General features: G+C 31.2%; 1 protein-coding gene across 1 annotated transcript in view; it reads left to right on the plus strand.

The window, feature by feature from the left end:
- LOC134694890 (uncharacterized) overlaps positions 1 to 18,387 on the plus strand; it is a 323,806-nt gene extending 305,419 nt beyond the window's left edge. Inside the window, exons 62-65 of the mRNA XM_063555996.1 lie at positions 3,405 to 3,473; positions 10,306 to 10,432; positions 17,479 to 17,549; positions 18,257 to 18,387. Of these exons, the coding sequence (XP_063412066.1) occupies positions 3,405 to 3,473; positions 10,306 to 10,432; positions 17,479 to 17,549; positions 18,257 to 18,298 (309 nt within the window). The 3' untranslated portion in view covers positions 18,299 to 18,387. The remainder of the gene's footprint in view (positions 1 to 3,404; positions 3,474 to 10,305; positions 10,433 to 17,478; positions 17,550 to 18,256) is intronic.
- Positions 18,388 to 18,720: the final 333 nt, after the last annotated feature.

Below are 18,720 nucleotides of genomic sequence, written 5' to 3' on the forward strand. Positions count from 1 at the left end.
TTCTGATGTTATACAGACATAATAGTGCTTGACAATAATCATGGTTCATTGTTTCTGATGTTATAAGGACATAATAACGCTTGACAATAATCATGGACTATTGTTTCTGATGTTATATGAACATAATAATGTTTGACAATAATCATGGTTCATTGTTTCTGATGTTATACAGACATAATTATGCTTGGCAATAATCATGGTCCATTGTTTCTGGTGTTATACAGACATAATAATGCTTGACAATAATCATGGCCCATTGTTTCTGATGTTATACAGACATAATAATTCTTGACAATAATCATGGTCCATTGTTTCTGATGTTATATAGACATATTAATGCTTGACAATAATCATGGTCCATTGTTTCTGATGTTATACAGACATAATAATGCTTGACAATAATCATGATCCATTGTTTCTGATGTTATATAGACATTATAACGCTTGACAATAATCATGGTTCATTGTTTCAGATGTTATATAGACATATTAATGCTTGACAATAATCATGGTCTATTGTTTCTGATGTTATATAGACATCATAATGCTTGCCAATAATCATAGTCCATTGTTTCTGATGTTATACAGACATAATAATACTTGACAATAATCATGGTCCATTGTTTCTGATGTTATATAGACATTATAACGCTTGACAATAATCATGGTTCATTGTGTCTGATGTTATAAGGACATCATAATGCTTGACAATAATCATGGTCTATTGTTTCTGATGTTATACAGACATAATGATGCTTGACAATAATCATGGTTCATTGTTTCTGATGTTATAAGGACATCATAATGCTTGACAATAATCATGGTCTATTGTTTCTGATGTTATATAGACATACTAATGCTTGACAATAATCATGGTCTATTGTTTCTGATGTTATACAGACATAATAATGCTTGACAATAATCATGGCCCATTGTTTCTGATGTTATACAGACATAATAATGCTTGACAATAATCATGGTCCATTGTTTCTGATGTTATATAGACATTATAACGCTTGACAATAATCATGGTTCATTGTTTCTGATGTTATAAGGACATCATAATGCTTGACAATAATCATGGTCTATTGTTTCTGATGTTATATGGACATCATAATGCTTGACAATAATCATACTCCATTGTTTCTGATGTTATATAGACATTATAACGCTTGACAATAATCATGGTTCATTGTTTCTGATGTTATAAGGACATCATAATGCTTGACAATAATCATGGTCTATTGTTTCTGATGTTATACAGACATAATGATGCTTGACAATAATCATGGTTCATTGTTTCTGATGTTATAAGGACATCATAATGCTTGACAATTATCATGGTCTATTGTTTCTGATGTTATATAGACATAGTAATGCTTGACAATAATCATGATCTATTGTTTCTGATGTTATATGGACATCATAATGCTTGACAATAATCATGGTCTATTGTTTTTGATGTTATATAGACATATTAATGCTTGACAATAATCATGGTCTATTGTTTCTGATGTTATATGGACATCATAATGCTTGACAATAATCATGGTCTATTGTTTCTGATGTTATTTAGACTTATTAACGCTTGACAATAATCATGGTCCATTGTTTCTGATGTTATACAGACATAATAGTGCTTGACAATAATCATGGTTCATTGTTTCTGATGTTATAAGGACATCATAATGCTTGACAATAATCATGGTCTATTGTTTCTAAAGCTATGTAGACATATTAATGCTTGACAATAATCATGGTCTTTTGTTTCTAAAGTTATGTAGACATATTAATGCTTGACAATAATCATGGTCCAACAAACAAAGCACAAACAAGGAAAAAATCTAATTTCACCTGAAGTATAGAATGATGTGTTATAAACTATATATAAAAAAGAAGATGTGGTATAATTGCCAGTGGGACAACTCTCCACGTGAGCCCAAATGATACAGAAATTAACAACTATTAAATGCCACTGTATGGCCAACAACAATGACCAAAGCCCATACCGCATAGTCAGCTATAAAAGACCCAGAAATGACAAATGGGAAACAATTCAAATGAAAAAAACTAAAGTCCTTATTTATATACAAAAATGAAAGAAAAACAATTCTGTAACATTCATAAACAAAATTCAACCACTGAATTACATGCTCCTGACTTGGGACAGGCACATACAAACAGAATATGTCAGAGTTAAACATGTAAGCAGGATCCCAACCTTCCCCCTAACATGGGACAGTGTTGTAATATAACAATATAAAAACCATCTATAAAAATTAGTTGATAAAGACAAAACTCATCAGATGGAGACAAATAGAAATACTACACAGAATGGAAGTGACTGCATGGGTACTTGTATATTCCAACAACAACAAAAAGAGATCTGATGTATTCACAGTTACTGACGGCTAGTTCAAAGCCACTAATAAAAAAGTTATGCTTCTAAGACTAAATTATAAATCAGTACAGATCCAACGTGCAATGGATTAAGTGTAAAGATGTCATAAATTAATAGTCTGAGAAAAACATGACCTTGTGCAACCAAGATACAGGTATCAACAGATTGTAGATTTATGAATGTGTATATATATATATATATGTATATAACAATTCCTTTTGATTTACTGATAACAAAATCAATAATAATACCAATACAGACAATATTAAATGTTCCAATTACAGTGTTGAATTGGTAACCTTTTAGAATAAGTTAATAAAGGATCAATAAGTTTACCAGTATCATTCCCAAATTTCTGGAGACGGTAAACAACATTCCCATAAAAATGAGGATGTGCTATCCAGTTTGAAATAAAAGTTTTCTACAGGTTCAGCCGAACTTCAAAACCAAATCTTTACATTCATGGAAGAATTTGGTAAAGGTTTTTAGTAACTTGTGGTACATAATCCCTGGCTTAATACATTACCATAGATTACGTTCATTAAAATTAAAAATGTCACAACAGACACAGGCATAGGAAATGTATGCCTACTGTATACTCAACATTCTTAAGGCTCAATAACTGTTGTAGTAGGCTATATACCTAGTGCAAATGTACAAATTGTACGGAATTAGACAATTTACATGCTTTATAATAACATGAGCAACACGTTGGTTGCCACCTGTGGAGCAGGATCAATTTACCCTTCCGGAGCACCTGAGATCACCCCCAGGTTTTTAGTGGGGTTCATTTTGCTTAGTCTTTAGTTTTCTATGTTTTGACTTGTGTACTATTATTTGTCTTTTGTCTTCTACTTTTAAGCCATGGCGTTGTCAGTTTATTTTTGATCTATGAGTTTGACTGCTCCTCTGTTTCTTTCACCCATTTTCTCTTGTCCTGATGTGAATTTCTTGTCAAGTCAACCAAGAGTTACAAGTATTATACAAGTATTTTTATTTGCAGGATGGTAACATGGCATTGTATCTAGGATCAGATCTTGTACACTACATGCAGAATGTGAAGGTTGATGATGTAAGTTTAGATTACTGTAGATTCATTTCATTTTTGTGGGTACCAATTTTTGTGGAACGAGGAATTTTTCGTCTTTATTTAATTATAGTATACATATAATCATTAGTTTGTGGTTTCATTGTACCCACTTAATTATTAAAATTGGTATCAGTCTTTTACTTTGTTTACTTTTTAGCAGGGTATTCCCATTAGTCAGACACACCATTAGTCTGACAACCCAATAGTCTGACAAATTATGGACAAAATAGAAAATTTACCTCATGGAACTGTTGCTGACATGGTATTTGAACTACTCTTTCTTATGATATGAAAATAAGGAGGTGAGGTATGAATGTCATTGAGACTATAATTCTGACGCCAAAGTCTTTAAAAAAGTGGATGTAAGGAATTATAGTCAACTGTACAGCCTTCGACAATTAAAATAAAACGCTCCCTGCTTGATACAACTGCAGAGGTAGAACTAGGAAAAATTGGGGCCAGAATGGACACAACATTCAAGCTTGATACAGCTCTGAATTTGGACTGTGATGAAATATTTGACACAGCATAGGTTTCTGACACAGAATGAATGTGGTCTAATGGAACTTAAAAATATAAATTTACCTATTATGGTTCAATATTCAAAATTTAAATACATGGATTGATTCAGCATATCAAAGAATCCAAAGAATTAAATTTTTGATGAAATAAAAAAAAATATTAATTTTAGACCCTTTGATTTCAATGTGGACCAATTTGATAACAGGGTCCAAAAATCAAAAATATGAATGTATGGTTAGATTAAGCATACCAAAGACTTTAATTTGGCATTAAACATAGAACGATCATAATTATTTATCATGGGGAACATGTGTACTATAAGTTTAAAGTTGATTGGACTTCAAATTTATCAAAAACTTTAACCTGAATCTTGGCGAATGGACACACAGGCAGACAGACAGACAGACTAACTGACGTACAGACCAGAAAACATAATGCTATCGTAGGTGGGCCATACAAATCTGAATACATGTTTAGATTCAGCATACCAAAGAACCCCAAGATTTCAATTTTTGTTAAAATCATATAAATTTTAATTTTGGAATCTTTGTACCTTAAAGACGACCAATTTGAAAACGGGACCATAATTAAACATGTTAATACATGGTTTGATTCAGCATATTAAAGAACCTCTGTTATTCAATTTTTGATGAAATCTAATAATGTTTGGAGCCTTTGGACCTCATGTGGACCAATTTAAAAACGGGACCCAAATTCCAAAATCTTGATAAACGGTTAGATTCAGCATATTAAAATAACCCCAAGAATTCAAGAATAAAACCCCATTGAAATTGGTCAAGGAATAAGCAATTTATACAAAATATAAGAAAAGTATTGTTTTCGGCCCTAATTCCTTAACTATTTTGACCATAACCTCCAAAATCCATCCCAACTTCCTGTTTCGGTATGGAACCTTATGGTAAAATTTCAGAAAGATCCATACACTTTTACACAAGTTATTGTCTGGAAACTAGATGTTGGGCCCTTTTTCCTTTCTTCTTGGGCCCATAACCCCAACCTTTCTTTTGTTATTTCAAACCTTGTGTTAAAATTTCATAGAGATCGATTCACTTAAACTTAAGTTATATTGTCCGAAAACAAAGTGTCTTCAAACGACACTGACAGGGAAGATGTGATACCAATTAGTGACTTTCCCAGTGTTTAGGGATTATGCAATTTGGAATTAAAGTTTGTGAAATGTTGGATTTTGGGAAAATATATAAGTTCACCCCAGCCTATGCAACTTGGAAGTGGGCAACTTGGAAGTGGTCCTCAAGAAAAATTTTGAAAATTGATGGGGAAAAATTCCGCATTCTGAAAATGAATAAGTTACTATTGAGAGTTGTAAACAAAATACCTCATTATGACCCAAACAAAAGCTTGCAACAATGTGTATATACAATTGGAAATTTAAGAGCTGAAATGGGAAAAGGGCATATTTCTCTTTGGGACAAGGGCATATATTATGACCCAAATATGAGGGTTGGAAATTCCCTGTGCCGGCATGCAATACACGACCATATTTTATTGAGGTCGTACAATATCAGATTATTACATGGCATTGCATGTGTAACCAGCCCTAGGTTTAATATTAGCCCAAGAGCTGCATGAATCAAGGGCTAATAATACATGAGATATGAATAATGACATGTTATGATCTTTTTCTCATATGCTTCAACAATGGAGAAAAATAACAGATTCATATATTGATCCTTTTAAGTGGTTCCAAAATAGAAGTTGAAAGATTAAAATTTCAAGGAAGTCGGACCCCAGATTAAGTACATTCGATATGAAATCTTTCTATGATATACATCAACAGAGAAGAAAAATATTTTTATTTATAATGGACGAATCGACAAAATAAATAATTCAACAATACATAATGAACACGTGCTGTTTGGAAAAGTCAACTTTTTTTTAAAGTAAATTTCTAAATTATGTTTGAAACTTTTAAAAATGCATTTAATTGATATTTTGTTTATGGTCCCGCTACTAAGTGGTCAGGGACATATAGTTTTACCCTTGTCCATCATTATGAAATTCAGTCATTACGTCATTCCGCAACAAACCATTTTACAGAGTTTTTTTTCAAAATACCTTCAGATATTGGGCTCATTTTTGGTATGTGAGTTAACAATGAAAAGTTGCAGATCAATTAAGTTTTAAGCGTAAGAGCGGTCCTAAGTTTAGGATTAAAACTTACGACATGTTTTGTGAAATTGTCTTAGGACTGTACTTAGGAAAGTCTTAAGTATAACATTTAAGACTTAAACTTACGATGTTTTGTGAAATTGACTCCTGCTCCACTATTTTTTTCCAAAATTACGGGCTTTCGACTTTGAAAAATTGTTGAAAATAACAGATGTACAGACTTTTTTGGCAAACGCCTTCAGATATTGGGATAATTTTATAATAATGTGAGTTAAACATGATGAGTTACAGATCAAGTTTAAGTTTCGTTTCGCTCAACTAATTTTTGCCGAAATTACAAGCTTTGGACTTTGAGAATTTCATGAAATTGTTGAAATCTTAGTTATACAGACTTTTTTTCTTAACGCCTTCAGATATTGGGCTGATTTGGGTATGCGAATTAACCATGATATTGAAGTTACAGGTCAAGTTTAATTTTTGTTCTGGACTTGAAAAAGTGTTGATAATCACAGTTATACAGACTTTTTTTTGGAAATGACTTCAGGTATTGGGCTAATTTTTTATATGTGAGTTACAGATCAAGTTAAACGCATCTGGTGCAAGAAAATTGGTACCGTTAATTTTATGGCAGTGGCTATTTGACCGGCACCGGCAAAATAGCAAATTTACTATTTGACCGGCACCGGCTAAAAAGCAAATTTGCTATTTGACCGGCACTAAACAAAACTGTTCATTGATGTGATTAGTAGAGAATAAAAAAGCTCAATGATAATTTAAAATCATTTTATCACAATATATCAAGCATTAAAAATACAGTACAATAAAAAATAAAAGATTTTTATAAATAAATAATTTATATCTTTATAATATCAATTAAAAGCATGAAAACACATTTGTAAATACATTATTAAATATATTTTTTCTAAAATATTTATAAAAATGTTGATTTTCAAATTTAAATCTGTGTAAAATCTATGGTTTAAATATTCTGCCAGTGATAAAAATAGTTTTATGCAAAACTACATCATAAAACAGTTATGAAAGACAATATTAATAGTTGTTTGCTATGAATTTCAAATGGACACACGATTTAACATGATTTGCAATTGTTACAAAACCAATTCTTTGCCTTTGGAAATTGTTTAGTCTAGCACAAGATAAACGTTGCCACTCTAAACAGGAACTACACATTACACTGGCTTCCTTTGAATCTACATCTTGTGTGCATATGTTACACATGTAGATCTATATGGTAAGTCATATTGCGAGGGGTATTGCGGCCCCTCCAGGCCCCTGGAAGGTCTGGTGTTAATAGTGAAAATTCTGCATTCTTGCAATTTCCTGGAACTTAACATGACCTCATAAAAATTATATAATAATTTGAAGAAAAAAAATAATTAGAGAAAAACACTCACACCACATCTTCCTAATCTATTCTACATTTTTGTAATGTGTATTGTGTTGAGCTAGATTGGATAATAAGGAGCAGCGTCTGTGCAACTTACATGCTATTTTTCAAAATGAGAACAATAGTTAAGGAAAAAGGAGCCAGAAAGGGGGCCCTAATAAGCATTTTTGAAGTTTTCATATTAAGAATGTTTGCTCCTCTACTTTTTGAATTTTTGCCAGATTTTCGGAATCCTCTGGTTTTATCCATGTATTAACATTAAAAAATATTGCCCACTAACCCCTACTTTTCTTTTCATATTATTATTACATATTTAAAAAGCCATATTTCAAAATCTTATGAAATCCTTGTTATTTTTTCATAGTTTTTTTTAAACAAAAAACAGAAACAGGTGCCAATGTTAAGTAAAAGAAAAATATCATACCACAACCTCTTATATCAATGAACCAATGACATCTACATGAGTACAGACCCCTGACTTAGGACAGGCACACAAAGAAGGGTTAAAAATGTTTGCTGCCACTCCATCCTCATCCCCTAAGTTTGTACAGTGGTGTTACAGCACCAACTTAATAAATCAGATTGATACCAAGCGGAATAACATAAAACATAACACAGTCCAGACATGGAAGGGTATTTTTTAGAATAAGTACTCATTATCAGCATGTTGATAACGTAAAATTAAAGTAAGTTCAGGCAATATATTGTAAAATATCAGCAGTGAGTCACAATATGAAGCTTTTTGTTGAGTGAGAGCAGAGAACGAGATCAAAAAGCCTTCATATTATGTCAAGAAACTAATTTTTCAAATATCAAAATGTAGATAATCTGATGATTGATTTATTAGGCTTTTTTTGCGTATTTTTGAAGTGTTTTCTTAGTTTCACAAGCAACAGATGACTTTATAAGTCCGGGTCAGATTTATCATGGCTGATATGTCCGCGTGAAAGTTATTGATGCTAGGTAAAGCATTTGACATCGCAAAGCCGTGATATGCAATTTTATTAAGAGCTGAGATGAGTGGTATAGACAGTGGGACGATCAATAACAACGGATAAATAAAATCATTTATCATAACTAAAATATCAATCAGTACACATCCCAACCAATGAATTAAGTGTTAAGACATCATTAACAGTCAGGTATCAACAGATTGATGTACCATTAAAGGGCATGCACTTATTGCTGTTAATATTTGATTTATTTAAAGTATTAAAGTACGTTTCTGTGGTAAATTCCGGCTATATATTAAGAAAATTCTTTGTTATTTACTGAATTAATAACCAGTATAATATTTTTTTTGTTTTTTATGAATATTATGCCATTATCATATTTTAAGATCTCTCAGTAAGATAGATTTTAATAAAGAGAATTTCCTCTTGTACTTATTTTTTTTTTTATTTACTTTAAAAACATGAATCAGTCAATTATTGGATAAAATGAACACCGTGATTTTCATTCTAAAATGATGTAAAATGTTGTTCAATTATTCTGTGTTGGATTATAGGGGTGTCAGACTATTGTGTCAGCAGACAAATGGGGTGACAGACTAATGCGGGGGGGGAGGACAATTGGGTGTCAGAGAAAAAGGTATCGGACAAATGGGGCGTCAGAATAACAGGGCTGCCCCCTTTAAGTTCGGCATCCCATTCCTCTTTTTCTGTTCATTTGTCCTCAACATGTAGAAAAACAAGCTGATAATAATTATTAAAAAAACAGTACTATACCTCAGCTAAACACGGAAGACTAGTTATTACTTTTTATACGACTGCAAAACAATTTTGGGGATTGTATAAAGCTGTCATGTCTCCCTTAGTCGTTGTCTTCTGAAAACATTTGGTTTCCGGACAATAACTTTTAGTTTAGGTGTATGGATCTCTTTGAAATTTAAGCAAAAGGTTCAATAAAAAAAGAAGGTTGGGAAGGAAGGGGTGATGGTCCCAATCTTTAAGAAATTATGGACCAAAAACAGTCCCAACACAAGCATTTTTCTAGTTACAGTACAATACTTCGATTACTCTGAAATTGTACCACAAGGTTTAATACCACAAAGTTGTAGTCACAATTGGTAACTATTTGTATATAGTCTGGAAACAGATTTACTAAGTAGTGTGCAACAACACAGTGCACAGTGGATTGTACAATAGCAAGAAATCTTGAATACAAATTCAAATCATAAAACCAATATTAAGTACTTTGACGACTTTATTTATTATGTGTCAAATAATTTATTACGACCTAAACTCATACCTGTACCAAGCTTGAATATTGTGTCCATTTTTGCCCAAAACAAGTCAGGTTTGGACCTCTACCGTTGTATCCACTGTGCTCGGGACGCAGTTTAATTAAATTGCATTTGAACTGGCCTGTTTCTGATTGGCTAAAATCTGTTACACTCCTGGCATAGAAGTTTTGAGAAACAAAGCAGTGAAGGTCTTAATAACGGCATAATAGTTACTGATGATCTGTAGTTAGTTTTAACATATTGATTAATAGTGGATAAGGAAACAAGTTTTGCAACTTATATTAATCCCTTTCCACTTTGCGGGTGATCTGTAGAATCACTGAAATTCAGGACAAATGTCGCAGGCTTGACAAAAATAGCATCTAAACTTGGTTACAAAATTAGATTTCAATCATTTGATAAAGTGAACGATAAAAATCTTTATTTTTATGTGGACCATTATTAAAATTATTAACAAATACATATTGAATTGTTTGCTTTTGTTACAGGTAAGAATCTACAACATCCAAATTCCAGGCTCAGATTTAGATTTGTATTGGCAGACTGTTGGTATGGAGAGGGAACAGTCGAAGAAAATTATGGCAGCACATTATAACATGAACAATCAAACTGACCGTAAGCTATAACATGAACAATCAAACTGACCATAAGCTATAACATGAACAATCAAACTGACCGTAAGCTATAACATGAACAATCAAGCCGACCGGAAGCTATAACATGAACAATCAAGCCGACCGTAAGCTATAACATAAACAATCAAACTGACCGTAAGCTATAACATGAACAATCAAACTGACCGTAAGCTATAACATGAACAATCAAACCGACTGTAAGCTATAACATGAACAATCAAACTGACCGTAAGCTATAACATGAACAATCAAACTGACCGTAAGCTATAACATGAACAATCAAACTGACCATAAGCTATAACATGAACAATCAAACTGACCGTAAGCTATAACATGAACAATCAAACCGACCGTAAGCTATAACATGAACAATCAAACTGACCGTAAGCTATAACATGAACCATCAAACCGACCGTAAGCTATAACATGAACAATCAAACTGACCGTAAGCTATAACCATAAACCTGAAGATTACCAGACAACTGAGTGAATGTACTTTGTACTGATTATCAGGTTCACTGTGTCTAAACTACACCGGCAAAATTTGATCGGACGCGATGGTAATTAACATCCGTCACAATGACGGAACATCAATTGGTAGAAGAAAGATAGGTTTCTCCTTTTTTACTTATTTTTTTTATGATATCGAAGAATATTTATACATATACAACTATTTTCTATTGTGATATGCAATATTTTCTACAACCGTTCTATATTAACGGAGAAATAAGTAAAAATGCACGCACAAATGACGAATTGAGTGAAACTTGTCTCGAAATTGTTTAATTTCTCGTTAAATTGTTCACATTGCACGGAAAGAAAGGTACGGTAAGATAGATACTGACACGGAGATTGCAAAACTAGTCATTATGAGCATCTCAGTTCTTGTATTTCTTTGTATGGAACCGGTTTCGTCATTGTTGTTTACTAACAATCTCCCGGTTTCGTCTATATATATCACCCGGTTTTTTTGTGTTTTTTTTAAACCAACAATTTATGAATAGCAACGTTAACACGGATCTAAAAATTGTCTTTCGAAAGAATTTAAATATATATGTATTATAAAGTAAACTTGGCGTGTTTACATTTATTTACATAGGTAATTATAGTACTACACATTTTCCTAATGAAAGATGTATCCGTTATTTCACTGATCTTCATACTAATTTTAAATGGAATATAAATACTCAATAGCAAACACTGATATCTAATTATTTATTTAACATTAACATTATGAAATTTTTTTATTTAGATTTTGAGATACATCGCAATATGTGATCCCCCTTTTTTTACCATAAAAAACCTAAATAACGCTTAATAAACAAACATCACCAAAAAGTATGCAGAAGTTAAGATTTATATTACTAAGAAGTGTGTAAAGTTTAATGCAATAATGATAAATCGTTTTCAGATATGGCGCGACATGTTAAAAAAAACACACTCCTGTTTTACTTACAAACTTCTGTAACTCAAAAAGATTTCATTTGATTTTCACAAAAAGGTTTACAGATCGTTTGACCATTTCAAGAAATAACTTTCTCAAGTTTCATGAAAATTAGATAAGCTGTTCTCAAGTTACGGTGATACATGTTTACGCTGGATGGAAGGATAGACGGACGGACAGAATGACTAATAGATGGAGGAACGGACGGATGGAAGAAAGGACAGACGGACGGACGGATGTATACAATGATACGTCCTGTCAAAATTTTGACGGGCGTGGAAAAACGCAATGAAATGAAAAAAAAACCTCTTAATTAAAGGTCAAAAGATTTATTAGGATATCGGCCAAGCCGATTTATTTGCATATCTTATAGCAATTCGAATTGTCTATGTCTACGGCTGTTTTTAAATAATTGACGTCATGCATGCACTTGCATGCCTCCTTTTGTTTATTTCTTAGCCATGAAGGCCATCTTGGTTGACAAACTCTCTAACTTTTGACATATGCAGCTTTATACAAATACATGTAATTCAAAACGCTGTGAATTCGAATCACTAAGTAGCGCTTGTTTAAAAATATCAATGAGAATGTTTATAATAAAAATAATCAGACTCACATATTAATCTGATTTCGCGGGTGTCCCTGTTTTCTTATTTCTTACACTATCTAGAAGACGTATAGATAGCTTATTATTTATTTGAATCTGAGACTAATCATATAAATAATAAGCCGTTGACCTGTGAAAGAACTTGTTTTCCAACGACCTGGTCACAAAACACCTTTTTAATACTGAAGTTAAATTATCAATTATAATGCAATGCGATTATGATTTTTTTTTATTTGACCAAACCGGGTTATGCATTGTGAAATCTATGACCAAACCGTGTGGTACACATTGACGAAACCGGCCAGTTCCATTTTGACATGACCCATTTCTTTCGTTCCATACACAGAAATACAAGTATTCAGATGTTCATAAAAACAAGTTTTGCAGTCTCTGTGTCAGTATCTATCTTCTCGTACCTTACTTTCTGTACAATGCGAACAATTTAACGAGAAATTAAACAATTTCGAGGCAAGGTTTACTCAATTTGGCATCCCCCCCCCCCGACCCCACCTGTGATGCATGGTAGTTGTAATCCTTTTCTTCCTATAAACATTCATTGGCACCCCCAACCCCACCCCCTTACGGCTCGTGAAATATAACATTCTCTCGACTGGTATTTTTCGCAAATACCCCTCCTTAACATGATATATCTGTTTAATATACTTCGATATCATAAAATAAATAGGAAAATAAGGAGAAACTTAGCTTTCTTCTGTCTATCAATGTTCCGTCATTGTGCCGGATGTTAGATAACATCGAGTCCGAACAAATTTTGCCGGTGTGGTTTGACACAGTGAGGTTGTCTGCAGATTGATATTATAAAATGTCAGCTGAGAGGACAATATCAATCTATTTGTGGGGTGAGCTTAGAGATTCCTATTGTGTGCTCAGCAGTCGATATATTGAGAGGACAATATCAATCTATTTGTGGGGTGAGCTTAGAGATTCCTATTGTGTGCTCAGCAGTTGATATATTTCTATATAGATGTGATAATCAGTTTATCAGATTGTATTAGTGATATAAACAAGTGTTTTTCTTTTGTTTCATCAGGAAACAGGAGAATTACTTGAATAGATAAATAAATGAATAAATAATCTTTATTTCAAGATATTAATCTTCCTGAGAATTCTCAAAGTAATAATAACATATTTATAAAGTAAATTTAATAGTTTTTCATCAGTTGAACTTGACATAATTTTGATTACCTGTAACTATAATGAAAATGTTCTTGTAAATAGTTAGAAACCATTTTTTTTTTGATGATTTAAATATAATTGATATAAGTATTGCCTTTTGATATTGAAGTCGTTTTTTCCACATTTAACCAGTTTAAACTGTTAAACAATTATAAACTGGATGATGTCATTATGCCAGCTTCTACTTTAATCCAAGCAGATTTCTTTGATAACTTAAGAAGTTTATTTATTCCATTTTCATAACAAGTTAACAACTACCCCATATGTTGCAACAATAATCAAACAATGGCAGGATATTATGGATAGTCGTTTTGCTATTTATTTTTACTTCAAGATAACCGATAAACTTTATAAGATATCTTATATAGTTTATAAGATATCTTATATAGTTTATAAGATATCTTATATAGTTTATAAGATATCTTATATAGCTTATAAGATATCTTATATAATTTATAAGATATCTCATATAGTTTATAAGATATCTTATATATAGTTTATAAGATATCTCATATAATTTATCAGATATCTTATATAATTGTCTTCATAAGATATCTTATAAACTGTATGAAATATATTATAAACCATATAAGATATCGTATAAATTATATAAGATATCTTATATAAAAATTGTTTAGAAGATATCTCATATACTTTATAAGATATCTTATAAACTTTAGAAGATATAAGATATCTCATAAAAATGAAATTATATAAGATATCTTATATATAATAGGAGATATTTTATTTAGTGTATAAGATATCTCATAAAATTTATACAATATCTTATAAAGTTTATATGATATCTCCTAAAGCTTATAAGAAATCTTATATTGTTTATAAGATATATTATATTGTTTATAAGATATATTATATTGTTTATAATATATCTTATATTGTTTATAATATGTCTTATATTGTTTATAAGATAGCTTGTATAGTTTATTAGATATCTCATATAATTTATCAGATATCTTATATAATGGTCTTAATAAGTTATCTTATAAACTATATAAAATATTTTATAACTATATGAGATATCTTATAAACTAAATAAGATATCTTATAAACTATATAAGATATCTTATAAACTATATAAGATATCTTATAAACTATATAAGATATTTTATAAACTTTCCATTCTCAATTTTATTTAGAAGATATTTTATAAAGTATATAAGATATTATATAAACTTTATGAGATATCTTATATTACACTAAAGATATCTTATATAACATTAAAGATATCTCATATAACATTAAAGATATCTTATATAATATATGAGATATCTTATAAAAATGAAATTATATAAGATATCTTATATATTAAAGCAGATATCTTATATATTATAGGAGATATCTTATATATAATAGGAGATATTGAATTTCAAATAAATAGTTAAGCGGCTTGCCATAGAATATACATATTAGAATAAATTATAGGTATATGCAGAGGTTATCTTCTGTAAAAAGTTGATTCCAATTGATTTTATCTATTTGCTCATTCCAATTTAAGTTTTTGTCAATATAAAAATAAACCCAAGAAGTTTTTATAATCTACATTCTCTATTTGTTCATCTGCAATATTGATATGTCTAAAAACAAATACTGTTCTCAAGTGAATAAAGCCTGTTTTGAATCAATAATCATTGATTTACATTTTTTGGCATTTACTTTCATACAATTTTGCAAACACCAGTTTTCAATTGCATAAATCTATTGATAAATTTTCAATGTTCATTGGTAAATTATTGATATATAAAATGAATAACAGAGCCTTGTAAAACACTAGTTTTTGTCATGCCTGCCATACAAGTTGCAGAAAGCTTGACAGGGATAGTGATTCAGCGGCAGTGGCGTTAACTAACTTCTTAAAAAAACTTTATATATTTAAAGGTAGAAGACCTTGATGCTTCCTTCTTTGTATATAGATGCCTTATGTTATGAAGTTTCCGTCTGTCTCATGCCCATTGTCCTTGACCTCATTTACATGGTTCAGGGACTAATTGAAAAAAAGAAAAGATTTTAGTAATGTCAATATCTCTTTTATTATTTATGAGTGACAGGGTAACTTTATTTAGCATGTGAAAGTTTAGTTTTTGAGTTTTGCTCTTTTTTCTAATACTTTATGCAAAGGTTCAACTACATTTTGTGTATAGAAATATTTTATTATTTACATGCAGTTTCACAGGTTTTATTTGACCTTGACCTCATTTTAGCGGTTCATTGCTTAATGTTAAGATTTTGTGTTTATGTCTGTTTATCATAAACTTTAAGCAATAAGTCAACTATACAAGTTGTATGGAAGGATTGTAAGCTGTATATGTCTGAGTGACTGGTATCATCTGACCTTGAACTCACTTTGGTGGTTCATTAAGCAATGTTATGTTTTAATGGTTAAGCTTAAAATTGAGAATGGAAATGGGGAATGGGTCAAAGAGACCCGACCATAGAAAACAACAACAGCAGAAGGTCACCAACGTGTTTCTTCAATACTATAAGCAATATGTCAGCTATATTAAATGCATAGATTGATTGCAATTATATAAGGTGTTAAAGGGGCACTACCTGCCAAATTCATATTCACCGATATGACTCAAATTTTCCTTTTTTAATTAATCATTGAACAAAAAAAAATCATACTTTTGATTTTTTATATCTCTCGTAGCCTCATGAGTGCCCCTTAAATGTGTGAGGTCAAGTGAAAACTGTCTCACAGGCATGAGGACCTATCAAGGTAGGCACATACCAAATATAACTTATAATAAGAGAGTTTTTAACATTACAAAAAATCTTAACTTTTTTTTCAAGCAGTCACTGAACCATGAAAATGAGGTCAAGGACATTGGACATGTGACTGACGGAAACTTCATAATATGAGGCCTCCATATACAAAGTATAAAGAATCCAGCTCTTTCACAATAAAGCTTTTAAGAAGTTAGCTAACACAGCCGCCGAAACACTATCCCTGTCGAGCTTTCTGCGACAAAAGTCTTAGGCTCGAAAACAGACTATAGGAGCTAGGTTTGACTTGTGAATTACAAGAATGACGAGAAACCAGGGGTCGAATTTAAGATTTTTGGAATACTGGTTGTTCATTTGCAAGTACTATAAATCTAACTTAAAATTTGAAGATCACGTTACAAAACTACATTTCTTATCTAGGTCTGACTGCAAATTGTTAACATGATATACATAATACAATCCCAACTATATAATTAAACCATTCGCGTTTTTTTACCTATGATTTTTGATATTTACGTTTCTTTTCGACAATTTCATAAATTTTATTCAGATCATCTATTTGAATGTCACTTATTTTTTTATTTTTTTGTCCGTCGATTTGACTCATTCCAAAAATTTCCACATTTGTGTTGTTGTGAAGGACGCTCAACCTCGATATTAATAAAAACTAAATCAATACCTCCAGCACTGTGTAATTGATTTCTCAGGTAAATTTTTTTGGTAATAAAAATGAAATTGCGATTCAAACAGGGATTTTATCGACAAATTTCTACTGGTCCGACTGACCATCATGTGACAAAATATACTGGTCCGACTCAATTTCTACTGGTCCCAGACCACCGGACCAGCGATAATTTCGACCCCTGTGAGAAACCCAAAGAGTTACTGTAGTATCTGTATTTGGAAGTCCTAATTAGTGAACTGGTGAACAGCTGTGTCAGTGGTTAAAAATTTGCAGCCAATTTTGATACCTACGTCAAAAATAAGAGATCTATCATATTATTGTGTCTTACCTATTGTAATTTTTTTTCAGCATCAATCATTATGGACTTAGGACAAAGAAATATAGATATGATCATGACTGGTAGTCCATTTTTTGTAGAGGTAAGATGTTCAGCAAAGTAAGATCTACAAAAAATTTTATATGACCATAATTGTCAATTGACCCCTTAAGGAGTTATTGCCCTTTAAAGACAATTGTACACATCAATTTGTTCATCAAGTTTGATAACATTTGAAAAAAAATCTTCTTCTCTGAAAGTTCTGGGCCAATTACTTTTAAAATTTAATTAAATATTCCTTAGGGTATCTTGTTTATAAATTTTATCCGAAGTTTTGATCCATTATCAAACATGGCCGTCATGGCTAAAAATAGAACATAATGGTCAAATGCAGTTTTTGGCTTTAATATATCTAAAAAAAAATAAGCTTTTAGAGGAAATCTGACATGGGGTAAGATTGTTCAATGGGTCAAGACATTATCTCACCAGATGAAAAGTTGTTTCTTGGGTACTTTTCCAAACTTGAACATACAAATTTGATGAAAATCATGGAAAATCAAAAAAAAAAATTAAAAAAATGCAAATTTATTCATGGTTTGTTGTCATGGTAACTTACTTCAATGTGAAATTTGTTTTTTTTTCTGAATACATTGTAACTTAGTCTTGTTTGGACAAATTTATTGATATGTGTGATAACTTAAATTGGGCCGTATTGCTCCTACTCTTTTACATCTTAATCCCCAAAATAATGCTTTTTACATACATTTAAAGCTTATAAATATTGATGTGTATTTTCTTCTTTTTTTTCAGAGTACAACAGATTATTCCAGATATAATCTTCACTACAACTAAGAAACAGTTGACAATTTTAAAGAATACACACGTACTATATATAAATACAACTATATCCATGATTTACAATAAACAACAGTCTTTCTGCATCATGTTTTTGAAACTTTCGTCTTTATATTTGTTCTGCCGTAGATTCTGTAGCTTTTCAGTAAAGGGTAGATCTCAGGGTAAACAATTTGGTGTGAATTCTGCCAATAGCATCTGACCACTTGTTAGTAAGCAGTTGACACTGCTGATATAATCAAGTACTTATAGCATGGTGACCCGACCCAATATTGTTTAGATTTAATCAACAAACATACTTTATGGCTACTTTATATATATCATTGGATTCAGAAAAATGAGTACTATTGAAATATCGATGTCGTCAAAAAGAAATGTGTTAACAGTTTTGCATAAAATGAGGTCAAAGATCAAATTTT

Source organism: Mytilus trossulus, chromosome 13 (genome assembly GCF_036588685.1).
Source record: "Mytilus trossulus isolate FHL-02 chromosome 13, PNRI_Mtr1.1.1.hap1, whole genome shotgun sequence".
Taxonomy (NCBI): Eukaryota; Metazoa; Mollusca; class Bivalvia; order Mytilida; family Mytilidae; genus Mytilus; species Mytilus trossulus.